At 39.5% G+C, this 13,174-nt stretch overlaps 1 protein-coding gene across 2 annotated transcripts in view; it reads right to left on the bottom strand.

The window, feature by feature from the left end:
* LOC127369123 (golgin subfamily A member 6-like protein 22) overlaps nt 1–13,174 on the bottom strand; it is a 93,566-nt gene that overhangs the window by 39,862 nt on the left and 40,530 nt on the right. For both annotated transcript variants that reach the window (XM_051410165.1, XM_051410166.1), the window contains 3 exons: nt 8,134–8,301; nt 6,180–6,359; nt 694–777 (listed from right to left, as the gene is read on the bottom strand). In XM_051410165.1, the coding sequence (XP_051266125.1) occupies nt 694–777; nt 6,180–6,359; nt 8,134–8,301 (432 nt within the window). The remainder of the gene's footprint in view (nt 1–693; nt 778–6,179; nt 6,360–8,133; nt 8,302–13,174) is intronic.

Below are 13,174 nucleotides of genomic sequence, written 5' to 3'. Positions count from 1 at the left end.
TTTAACTGTATCCCTCAAGAGACCTTGAAGTAGTTAAAGTCATACCGTGTTCAAACCAGGCAATTCCATCACATTTATTAAACTCATTTGCTTCCCTGTTCAGAAAACTCAAACGTCTATCAATTTTGTTATGTATTTTTTGAATGTATTTTTATATTAATTAACATATACCAGACTGTATTCATGTATAAATTGTATAAATATTTACACTCATGACCTAGGGTTTTCCAGAATTCTTTTAAGTCTTTCTCAGACTCATATTCCACAAGACATAGGTATTTTATCTTCCATAGTGTCAGACTTCCCTTAATCAATATTCACTGAAATACACAGAATCATCTCTTTAGAGAAATTATTCAAAAAAACATTTGAGAAGGACTCTTATTAGCAAATATTTATAAAACCTATAATAATAATATATATTAATACATCTCAAACATAAACATCTATGTAATGTATAAATTACTGTTTAGTCTTGAAGCTATGAAGAATTATGCAATCTTTGTTTTGTTTTTTTAAGTATGACTATTGATATTTATATTGGGGAGGTATCTTCATAAGCCACTTTTTATTTCCAATCTCCCCTGAACAATGTTCGAAAAAAAAATGTCCCTTCTTATTGTATTTTTATATATACAGTATGTTCAAATAAGCTAAACTAAACTGAACTGATGAAGCTGCTGTGGTTTTTACCTCGTTCTGACATTCAGAGTGCTGCTTCTTACTCTCTGTGAGCTCTTTCATCATCACGCACATCTTAATCTCCCTCTTCTGGATCTGGAAAACAAAAACATATTTTTCATGCTTTAAGGATGTTGGACGAAAACACGGTTAATGATATTTTGAAGTAACATTATGTTATGGATCGTATCTCTTTGAATCGTTGGTACCACACTGTATCTCAGGAAACAGGAGAACATAGGTTGCTGTTTACAAAACTTGAGATAAAGTATCCAAGTTTTGTTTTCATAGTTGTGTTCAAGGCAGCGGTGGTGGTGGTGCTGGTAGTGGGTGGATGACGGTGCATAAAGAGAAACAGTTGTTTGTGCTTCTCGTGAGTATACAGTTTGTCTGACAATTGCTTGTGTTTGTCTGTTTCCTTGGTGACCTTCCCTAATTACCCACTTCAGTTCTTTGCCAAATGTGTGTGTGTGTGTGTGTGTGTGTGTGTGTGTGTGTGTGTGTCTGCACGTGCCTTCATGTGGGTGTAATTCCTCACAAGTTTGCTGGGGAAATGTTTTTGACTTTTTTTTCATATTTTCTGTTTGTGTTCAGAGTCTGTGCCTTGTCAAGGCTTTTCTCTGAGGTCAGTCAAAACAGCCAGGTATGTGCCATTATGTGCTGTCAATTCTGAGATAAATAGGTTTCTCATGTTGTCTGATCTTCTTGTAAGCACTTTTGTCTAAACTAAATTTTTTTAAGATGCTCAAGCTTTCATTCAAGCTTTTTGGGGTTCAAAGGAGAACCAGATAACCTTCAAAAAAGAGGAACCAGGGCACTTGACTGTTTTAGGTAGTAAAGTAGTAAGTTGCTTTATAATGACCTAGGGATAAGACCACAGCCTTGTCTTAATCCACAATGCAAAAAAATTATTTACACCTCACATTTATTACTGGTATACGCATTTAATGCAGACATAGTTTCGACTTTTGATTTATGCACACACATAACAGTCCTTCATGCCAAGCTGAGTCAAATGCTCACTCCCTTTTCTCTCTCCATCACTCCCCACCTTCCTGTCCGTCCTGCATGATCCAGGGATTGTTTTGACCAGAGTTGAGAGCTCGTTTGTAACTGTCCAGGGGAATTGATGGAGTTAACTTGGCTCTTTGACCTCTCACCTCTGGCTGTCAGCGGCCAGGCTCGCTAAACACACTAAACCTGAGCTATGGCAAGAGGAAGGGGGAAAAGAAAGAAAAAGAAAAAACAACACTGCATACACACTGCGATGCACATAGCAGCTAAATAACAAATGAACGCTCATGTAAACACTCACAGGCTCACACAAATACCCTGAACAGGAATAATACAGGTTGTGTTTTGCATTCCGCGGACATCACACACACACACACACCCAGAAAAAAAATGACCAGAGAATTTATTGTTGTTACAAATGCAAGTCAATCCACTTACCCATAGCAAACACAACACTTACTTTCTGCCAATTTCCAAATCTTAGCGTGATTTATCTTTGAGCGTGTATGTCTGTGTGTGTGTGTGTGTGTGTGTGTGTGTGTGTGTGTGTGTGTGTGAATTCCCAATGTGAGCATGTGATAGGCAGAATGGATGTTGATAAACACCGGAGGATGTCGTGTCAAAACAGACAACTTGTCAAAACGACACACTAACTAGGTCAATCACAAAGTTTAAGGAGAAACTTTGGAGTGGAGCTTTGGTTTATGCATATCTCTACGTGGATGTCTATGCGTGTGTGATAAGCTTCTGAACGAATCTGCAGGAGGGGACCTCCAATATCGAAGGTATTTTTAAATCAATGAGCTCTTAAGTGTATCTCAGTCTCAATGTGTTCACAGATACGCGCTCACACAACACTCAGCGCAGATAGAATCCCTACTGACAGGCAATGACAAGATAAAGAGAGGGAGAAAAAAGGGGGGAGAGGACGACAGGAGGGGGAGAAATAATATTTGAACAGTTGGGGGGTTGGAGGGTGGCGACGGGGGGATGAAAGGGAGAAGTGGCAAGGCACAAAAAGAAATGAGCAATAAGCGAGATCAAGAGAGAAAGCAGGGAGAGAGAAAAAATCAGTAAGCTATTCTGATGGTTGTAAAGCATTGTGAGCAGGACCAATGTTTGTCCAAGTTCAACCTTGAAGGCTTGAACAACCTTCCACAGTACTGCTTACCTTCCACTGTCTCCTTTCATTCTTGTTTGCTGTCTTGCTCCCCCCAGACCTCCTTGTCCATTTCAAATAATATGCATTTTGAATTCTTTTACCCAATAGCAAGAGCTATGAGTGCATACTTTTTACACTCAAGTCCCAGTGGGGAAGCTGGAGACACACTATGCTGGAATGTGTTAACAATGGATAATATGATTGGGCATCACACATTGAACAAACATTTGCAGATTTAGTTTTCATGTTGCATCTTATAAAGCCCATAGAATTGTAAATGGGTAACACAACAAGCTTTTCCTGCTACAACAAAATGGAACAAAAATGCTCAATACCTCAGTTTTCTTTTTTCTCTACTCTACATTTCTCTCTATTTTTTTTTTTTTTTGTTTGCTTTGAATGGTCTCCATGCAAATCCGAGTTATTGATCAGCCCCAACTGGTAAGCTAAAATGTTTGATTCAGAGTCAAGCATTTTAAATATGATTGATTGATTATCGGTAGGAGAGACTGTAAGACAACTAAGATGCAATGGCCAAATTTTCTGGCTATAACTGTCACAGATCTCATGGTGGTGAACTGACACATCTACCTACTGGATCCCAAGATATCTCCCCTTATCTCAACTTTCCTTCCTTCCCACATCCTAAAAATCCTCTTTCCCTTTTCCACGTTTCTCATACAAAATCCACCCAACTGTCTCCCTCCTTTTCTCCCTCCTGTGTGCATCTATGACCTGAACCTTTAAAAGAGGAGCCTCCAGAGAACTGCACACGTGACCCCTGGTTCTGAGAAGATGAAGCAGGTCATCTCTGAGACAAAGCCCCTTGTCATGTTAATGGTTTCACTACTTTCAAGTTCCTCAATGGGGGAGTTTGGGAGAGTATACTGTAACACTTTAACCACATGTTAAAAGTACAGCAACATCTGGCCATTTGCATGATGATGATGATGGTGTGTGTGTGTGTGTGTGTGTGTGTGTGAGAGAGAGAGAGAGAGAGAGAGAGAGAGAGAGATGGAGAACAAGTAAAAACGGATACAGATAAATAAAGCATAAGGGATTAAAAAGACATTAAGAAGGATTTTGTGCTTAAAAGATATTTTTTTGCAAAAAAGCACAAACATCTGCTTTTATTTAGTGAATTCCCCATTACTTTTGTTGTGTCCTACAAAAGCAATCAACAGTTGATCATAAGTGGACCGTAGAATACAAAAATCTGTTTGGTTAGGAATTATTTCAACTGTCCTATCAACAAAGCTAAAGTACACATTACAGTATAATATAACTATGTAGGCTAACAATTTGGATATACCATTGTCAAAGTAAAATGCAGGTTTCCTTCCTATCTGAGCCTGTGTGGAGGAACCAGTTTACCACTGATAAGAAAAATGTCTGACCATCATAGAATTAATATTAAAAATAAAAAAATGTAAACCTATGTCCAAAGATGAAAACATCAAAAGGCGAAGTGGTTGGCCTCTATAACCCCCAGGACTCTAGTCAGACAAGCGCTCCCTCTCCTCTCATCAATGTCCCCGTCTACTTCCCAGCAGTTTTAGAGAATTAGATTTAAAAAAAAAACTGAGTGAACTATTCATTCTCCACAGAAAAACCAAACTGCTTTCCTATTCTTCTGAGCAAAGACGTCTAAGTGAAAGGGGAGAGAGTAAGAGGGAGAGTGAATCAGCAGAGTAGATTTCAGATGAAGGAGAGGGTGTTGACAGTATTTGTTCAGCTGTGCTAATGTTAGGACATTTAGAACTGCAGAGGAAAATACTTAGCACAAAGTTCTCTCAGTTTCACTTACATTCAAGTGGGAGAAGGCACACTCACTCTCTTTTACACACACCTACTACTACCACTGTCCATACAATGATGGACTGAAGTGTGCATGAGTGAATCCAAAGCTTGTGTGTGTGTGTGTGTGTGTGTGTGTGTGTGTGTGTGTGTGTGTGTGTGTGTGTGTCTGTCAATGTGTGGGTGTGTGTGAGAGAGAGCTTGTAATAGATCAGAGAAAGAACAGTCTTGGTGCATAAAGCAGGGCCAGATGTGGAGCAGAAACCAGATCCCTGGACAGAATGTAATGGTCCCTCCGTTGACTTAACCAATCCAAACATGAAAGACACAAACTCACACACACATATACACATAAGCACATACAGTCTAGTGAAATTTCACAAACAAACATTTGACCAGTCTTGGACAGTTGTACAGGGTTCGATAGCGGCTTATCTCGCAAGACTTGTGAAATCCTGATGCAAATCTTTGCTTCCATTATGCACGATGACAACTGAATTCATGTTCACTCAATTACAAGAGGGCAAAAATACCCTAACTTTTTTAATTAAAATGATTTATTTTACCAAAGCCCATTTGCTGTCATATTATATGAGCTATAGAGTATGTAGTCTTTTAAATGTGTACTCTATACACTGAGAGACTGCTCTAACAATAGCCTCAGTGATAGCCAACAAAATCCTGACCTTAACCCTAACCCTAAAACCATTCTGAAATTAGTATAGTCAGTGAAGAGGCTTGCCAGTGAAAAGGACTGAACCTCGTGTGCTGCTTCCATTTTTTACAAAAGCAAGCCCTTGAAATTCACCAATGGCTCAGTGAAAAGTATCTTTCCAACCTAGTTAATTGAAGGTTAAATACAAACCACTAAACCACTAACATACGCCTCTGGTATATCACAGAAAGGGCAGCGGATTAAAAGGTCTAAAAAGCAATATAGCATATGAACATGTGATTTGTGAGTTTTACTGTAGTCCCAGCTGCAAAAAATTCCCATTTCAGCAGAATAATCAACATTTTTGTCTTTGTCAAAAGTGTGTGTTTTTAATAAGGCTCTAAATATCAGAACATCCCATTACCCATTATCTAAAACCTTATTATCAGCACCATTGTAGAAATAGACAATGCCTGTCACAGTGAATATTACATTTGAAAATTGAATATTTAAATGAATCCCTCACCTGTGCGACCCTTCTTATCAGTCCCATTGTGGGAAAAGACAATGCATTACATTAAACTGAATATTATATTTCATCTCCATCCTGTAGAAATTGCACATTTTTAGTTTAACCATCTTTTTCCTGACATTGTCCACTTTGTGTAGAAAATGTTTCTTGACCTTGTGAGCAAGCGAACTTGCTAATAATGTATCAGTGTCAACAATACATGGCCAACAACAGGGAAGTCACATGCCCTTGCCCAGTGTAAGTGTTACAATAACATGGCAAAGTCGGACAAGCAAGGCTTTGAAAGAATTAATATCATTAAATATTGGAATGAAGACCTTGAGGAAGAAACCAATCACCTTCTTTTCACTGGTGTGACGCACATGTGTCAGTTCCTGCCGCAGACGCTCCATCTCTTTGTTGGCATGGTGCAACTGGTCCTGGATCTGCTGCCTCTGCTGTCTTTCCGCATTCAGGGCGATTTTGGCCTGATCCAGGGATTCACTGATGTCACTCAACATGCACTCGCTCGTTTGTAGCTGAGGGGTGAGCACAGATAGAAATAAGGGGGAGAGAGAAGAAAAATAAGCAGCGTACATCTGGTTTGAACCTTCTCTAAAAGCTGAGAGAGGGACAGTCACAGGCAGGCATGCAGACAGCTGTGGAGAGAGCTGAGGAGGAAAATGGGCGAACCAACACGATATAAGCAGGAGAAGAAAGAGATGAAAGTATAATTTAGGGATGTTTGCTTCCACTCTGTCTCCATAGCAGTGAAAAGGAACATCATAAAAGCTTTGTACCAGGTTGCGGAACCCTACAGTTACCGCTTTGACTCAGGACCAATAAAACTGTTTGACTACACATCATAAAGTCGTAGGTAACACTAACTGTAGACTAGTGCTTCTTGAATCTTGGGACAAGGCTCAGAAGGAGCTGTGGTCCTTTTTTCTTTTTCTGCACCCGATCAGACAAGAGACATAATGTGCTTTTATTAACATAGGTTCTTGGAAAACACCACATTTCTATAATGCAACTTCCTCACTCTAGATGTTTAGATAGGCTACTGCACGACTCTACAGGTATGTACACCGAAATAATGGTGACAATCACATGTACGCATACCCCTGGAATAGCTGACAGAAACCAGTATCAAATGGATATTGGTAACAGTGGCAAATTCATTTGGACACTGATACAAACAACCTTTAGATGAGTAAAAGAAAAAGTAAAAAGAGTCAGGCTCAAACCTGTGACACTGTAAATATGGAAAGTTAGCCCCAGCACTTGAAGATGAAATTATTAAAATGATTGACATTTCACTGCTGCCAACTCCAGAATACACCAATGCAATGATGCCAATAAGGTAAATGGGGAATTAAGTTAGCGTTAGAAAAGTAAGGGCATAAAGTCAGCATCTAAGAAAGTGTTTCAAGTGTTTCTTAAGTCAAGTGACACAAAACATGCTTTTACGTTGAATACACTTCGTTTAGTTGGCTGCCAGGCACCCGCACCACTAAAACACTGGTAATGAATGACTTGGTTTGGTCAAGGACACACTTAATGGGTTAATTTAAGTCTAAAACACATCAATGCCACGCGCCACTCTGATATACCTAGAGGGGTGAGAGGAGGAAGATACGAAGGAGAGAGGCAGAAATACAGTGGGAGTGAGACAGAGAGAGAATTATAAGAAAGAAAGGAAAAGGACAAAGAGAGAAACCTAAAGGCCATTCCATTCATCATCCGTATGACTCTTTAATGTTCCCATACATTAGCATTGGTTCTCATTGGGGTGAGGGCGAGACTGGACTGGGGAGATGAGAGAGAGAAAGAAAGACAAGAAAGAAAGAAAGAATGATGTGAGGAAAAATAATGAATGGACAAAAGAAGGAAACAAAATAATATTTAACCCCCTCCCCCACTCCTGGTCCCTCCTTTGGCTAAGTGATATTCATACGAACATGGTTTTTTATTGTACAATGAGCCAACCCTCTGCGGAGCTAAGATGGTGGCGATGAGTTATTAAATATGGAGAGAGGGCGAGAGAGGGAATGCAGAGGAGGAGGGGAAGAAGGACGGATGATTAACTGTGAAGGAAGTAAAAAATGAGGAGAATTCCCTGATGTACCTGACTGGATTTGATTTAGGGAAGGTTGCCCAATTCTGTTCCTTATTTAAGAAGAGCTCCCCTCCTGTGTGTGTGCTTGTGTGTGTGTGTGTGTGTGTGTGTGTGTGTGTGTGTGTGTGTGTGTGTGTGTGTGTGTGTGTGTGTGTGTGTGTGTGTGTGTGTGTGTGTGTGTGTGTGTTACCTACTTTGCTCTGCAGTGAAGCCAAGCTTTCTTTGAGCTGCGTGTTGTCTTGGACCAGCTGTTGTGTGTGTTCCTCCTTCATAGCCAAGGTTCTCTTTAGAGAGTCCTGTGTGGCTCGCAAACCAACCACATCCTGGTCCAGGTGCCTCACATGCTCTTCTCTCTCTTTCATCTACAAACACACACACACACACACACACACACACACACACACACACACACACACACACACACACACACACACACACGTACAGATATATAACTATACTACTACTAGCCTATAGGTTTTACTAGCCTTGTGTCTATTCAACACCAAAAGGGCAAACAAAAGTACCATACAGCCTTTTAGCAAACTATTAGTTTTCTGTCTCAGATGTAGAGCTGATACTTCCACCAAGTCTAAATAATTGTCAGTATATGGCAGATGAATGTTAGCTTTCTTGTCAAAGTTAATCGTTTCTTTCACATATTTCACATTATGCTTACATATTTATGACTGTCACATTTTTGTACCTTTTAAGTCGTGACAGACCGATCGGTCGGCTGATTAATTGGGCCGATTATCTGCCATTTTGAGATAATTGCTGTTAATTTGTAAGTAACTGTTAACGTTATACATCATCTATTGTGTTGATAAGTCCACAAGTATTTAGTTTTGTGAAGCTGTGAGTTATTTATTCTGTGTTTTGATCAGCAAGATGTGTGTGATGTTTTACTGTGATTAAAATAAATGAACAAAGTCTCCTTGATGGTTGTTCCGACACATTCAGAATTATAACCGCGTTAGCCATTAGCATTTAACAGGCAGCTGATAAAATATAGATATTATGTATTTGAATAATTAAATTAATATCAAAAACGTGCAACAATTGGTTGACTAATGGCTTTAACTAATGACTATTAGTCCACTAGGAAAATCTCTAGTTTGGGGCATCCCTACTACAAATATTTGTTTTCTTGTATTTGTATTAGAAACCACTGGATAAGTACAAGAAGATATCTTGTTTCAAGGAGTAATAGTCTCTTGTGTGCTGTAGATCTTTAGAGCACCAGTTCTAACTTACCACTGTGGGAAGTCTGTCCAACAATATTGTTGTACTAAAGATAATTCATTGTTCTTCAATTAAATTCTTATTTTATAAGAATAAGTAACGTAAAACTGACAGACCATTATTCTGATCATCAACCTCAAAAATGCAAATTGTAACTCATAACACGCAGCGCGATTGTTTTTCAGTAAGACACAATCAAACGCATAAACATGATCTATGTACACTTGAAAACTAAAACAAAATAACAGTTGCTGTGTGTGAATGTACATAAATTAGTGCTTTAGTAATTGTTGGGAAACAGAAACTGATTATGTCTAAGGAAGCAGACAGTGGTTGAACTCCTCACCCCATGCATGGATGTGAGTGTGTGTGGGCCTGTGGTTCAGACCCCCTTGCCAAATCAAAGCCCCTATTCATTAGCACTGTGTTAAATGAGCCCTGTGTTAGATTAGTAAGGAGGCTGAGCAGACAGTCAACACACGTACAAACACACACATTTACATATACACACAAATACACATTACACACTCTTACATATCAGACTGGATGATTTAGGTTCTGTGAGACATGAAGACCACATGAAGACCGCAATACACACACATAGTAGGTACCTACAGTGCAGGACGTTTCTTAACTTCTGATCTGTCTCAAGCTCTCTCGTCACCTCCTTTAACAGCAGACTGTGGTTCTGGACTTATGTCTTGGCACTGACACAGCTAACCTCTGCCTCCTTCACAGAGCTCTCCAGACTATCCAGTATATATATCATCCAACCTATTGTAACAGTGAGCTAAAGGTGGTCTTTTATGCAGTTAACTCATCTACAACACGGCTAATGGATGGTAACAATTATAAGCAATGGGGCAGCCAGTATTGCGACACTGAATTAAAATTACTCTTTTATCTGGATATTCCACCTTTTTTAGTGTGACTATTGGGAAATAAAGTAAGTTTTACAAAACTGAGACAATAATGTGTGAATTTCAGCACTTCAGCCAAGTTCAACATATTACATAAGTGGGCAAAAGTTCTTTGCGTTAAGCCATCTAGAGTGCAAGAGGGATTTCAGATGAAAAACGATTATGAAGCAAAAGAGAACATTTTCTACGTATTTTAAATATTATTACCATCAATGCTAAACCAAGTTAGAACATTGGTATCTCCTAAAGTACTGCCACTGTAATAGTAATATATCCAAATATTACATAAAAGTATTTCTATAATTGCCACCATCAATCCATATCATTAGGTATTAACATGTGTGCAAAGCCTATACTTGAGCATGTGCATTTAAAAAGTAAGCTTAAGGGGCGCCTGGATAGCTCACCTGGTGCCCCATTTTCTGGGGCTGGGTCCTTGCTGCAGCAGTCATTGGTTCGACTCTGACCTGTGGCCCTTTCCTGTGTGTCATTCCCTCTCTCTCTACCCCCTTTTCTGTCACTCTTCAGCTGGCAATAAAAGCCCCAACAATAAAATATATTCAGAAAATTTGCAAAAGTTAAAAAAAAAGTTTAAGTCTGGTACTGGTACTATGTGTTTAATTGGTACTGCCAGTTCTGAGCTCAGTGAGTACAAATATCTACAGGACAGCAAGGCAACTATAGTCTTTATGTTTAACAACTAACATTTACTACAACACACTATAAAGAAATGTTTCATTTTGGGCAATAAAAGTATCTTCTGTCAATTCAATTTTTCATTTTTTCATGTGATTTAGTCTGTAACTTTGAATATGAGAAGTATTCTTTTGAGGTTTATGTGTCAATACCCTATGGCTGTGCTGTAGTACTAGTAATATGGGGACTTTTCTGCTCAGAATTTTATCCCAGAAAGGTAGCTATTGAGGTTGCTAATTCTTCAGAGTTAAAGTTAAATGTCTTGAGTTGTATCACCAGTGGGGGCAATATTTAGGGCTGTGACCATCTCCAGATGAACTGGTATGTTGGTTCTTTAAGATCAAATAGTGATAATCTCTAATCTATAACTTGTTGCAATTGTAATCTAGCACGTTCAGATAATAAAAGTAATATAAAAACACATTTAAAAATAAGCAGCTCTGTTAGTTACTGGTCTCTGCACATAAGGTATCTCAAAAACCGTATTTTTGTGCATACATCATTGGTTCTAATTTCTTATGAGCCCTGTATTGTACTCAAACAATCAAAAATGTATGTTGAATTTTCTACAAACCCACCCATGGTATGGTCACTGTTATCTATCCATAAGGCAGCTAGTTAAAGACCACAATGTCTGTGAAAATCCCTCCTAGCCCCAAGGTCTTTATGGCACTGACTTTCAGAACTCTATCATATTGTTACATAATTAATACATTACAGTGATTTTTCTCATCTCCAAATCTGTCACCATCAGAGATGATTAAAGGTTCCCATGTGGTCTGTGTAAAGTCTTAATTCTCCAGTGGGGGAGTATAGGACCTTGGCTGGAAGTCCTGACGAAAGAATATCAGATTTGTGATTTTATTTCAAATTAGAGTTTGAGCCTTGGACCTTCATATTAGTAGAGTCCCTATTGAGAGAGAAACCTCAATCTGATCAAGTCTCATTACTTTAGCAATTAAAGTTTCACCCCTGGGGTCTTCCCCTTAACTCCTGCCCCTCGCCTCCTTCTCCTTCTCCTCCTCCTTTCCTTTAGTCTCTCGTTCTTGCCATCAGTTTCTGCCACCAAGGTGGAGGAGAGGAGAAAGGTAGAGCGGCTTGTGTAAATCCTTGATTGAGCAAAGTATATCCTCCATCTAGGATTACAAATAGAAATGGAACATTTGAGGACAAAGAAAGGAGGGGTGAGATGGGAAGACAGAAAGAAAAAAAGAGAGCGATTGAGTGTGAGAGAGAGGTGTGAGTTGCAGAGTTATGGGCACAGGGAGAGAGAGGGAGGGAGAGAGAGAGAGAGAGAGAGAGAGAGAGAGAGAGAGAGAGAGAGAGAGAGAGAGAGGGTGGCTAATATAATTGAATTAAAAAGATGGAGCAGGGCCATTTCTAAGCAGGTGGGAGTGTGGAGTGAGAAAGAGCAGGCGAGATATTAACTTCTAATAAAAGAGAGATTAGAAAGTGGCTAGGAGGACTGCTCTGTCTTTACCTGTGGGAGTGACGGCCCCCACATAACCTTTCACTGCAATATGCACACTGATATTGGCCGCCATATTCTGAGTATACCACACACAGACAGACAAAGACATACACATGCATTCATGCACGTACCTGTGTCTGTGCAAGTTTGCACCCAAAAGAACCTTACGTACAGTATACATACACACATATATATAGACATATCTGACATTTGAGGAGGCACACACGCACAGTCATGAGTGCAGTGTGACAGTAATGCATTATCAGCTCTCATTCAATGATCCAACAGGCGGCAGCCATCAGATAATGAAGACGCAGCTCTTTGGGAAGCCGCTGCTGTACAGACAATTAATTAACTAATTGGTCTAACGAGCTTGTTAAATCCACGCTTTTTTGGCAGCCAGTGTGAATACATTAACGAGGCTAATTCAATTAAACAGGTGCAGATTTCACAGCTGCCTCTCTCACGGGCACGCACACACACACACACACACACACACACAAATCCTACAGGTGTTGTGTACATGCTCGCTCCGTTTGACTCTGATGTCTTTCTCTGAGAAACCTTGGCATTCGATCAAAAGCGTAATGATATGCAGATCAAGTGGTGTGTGCTTGTGTGTTTGTGTGTGTATTTCTGTCAGCGCTTGTTCCTCAGTGGGCCGGTGTGCCTTTGAATCAAAAGTACAGCTCAATAAGCTCTAGCAGCATTGGTAATCTGTATAATTGAAATGGTACAAAATAAGTGGGTGGAAAACTGATTGAAGTGCTATCATAGTATAGTTAAATTAGCTAACAGAATCCCAGGGGTCAACCAGTAAGCCAAAGCCTCTCAATGCAGTACAATTTTTTATTTGCTCCAAAGATTCTCAATATTATACATTCATGTGTTAATCTGTATGTGTGA

The sequence above is a fragment of the Dicentrarchus labrax genome, unplaced genomic scaffold (genome assembly GCF_905237075.1).
Source record: "Dicentrarchus labrax unplaced genomic scaffold, dlabrax2021, whole genome shotgun sequence".
Taxonomy (NCBI): domain Eukaryota; kingdom Metazoa; phylum Chordata; class Actinopteri; family Moronidae; genus Dicentrarchus; species Dicentrarchus labrax.
The sequence above is the reverse complement of the archived record's forward strand: the minus strand, read 5'-3'. Positions and strand labels throughout refer to the sequence as shown.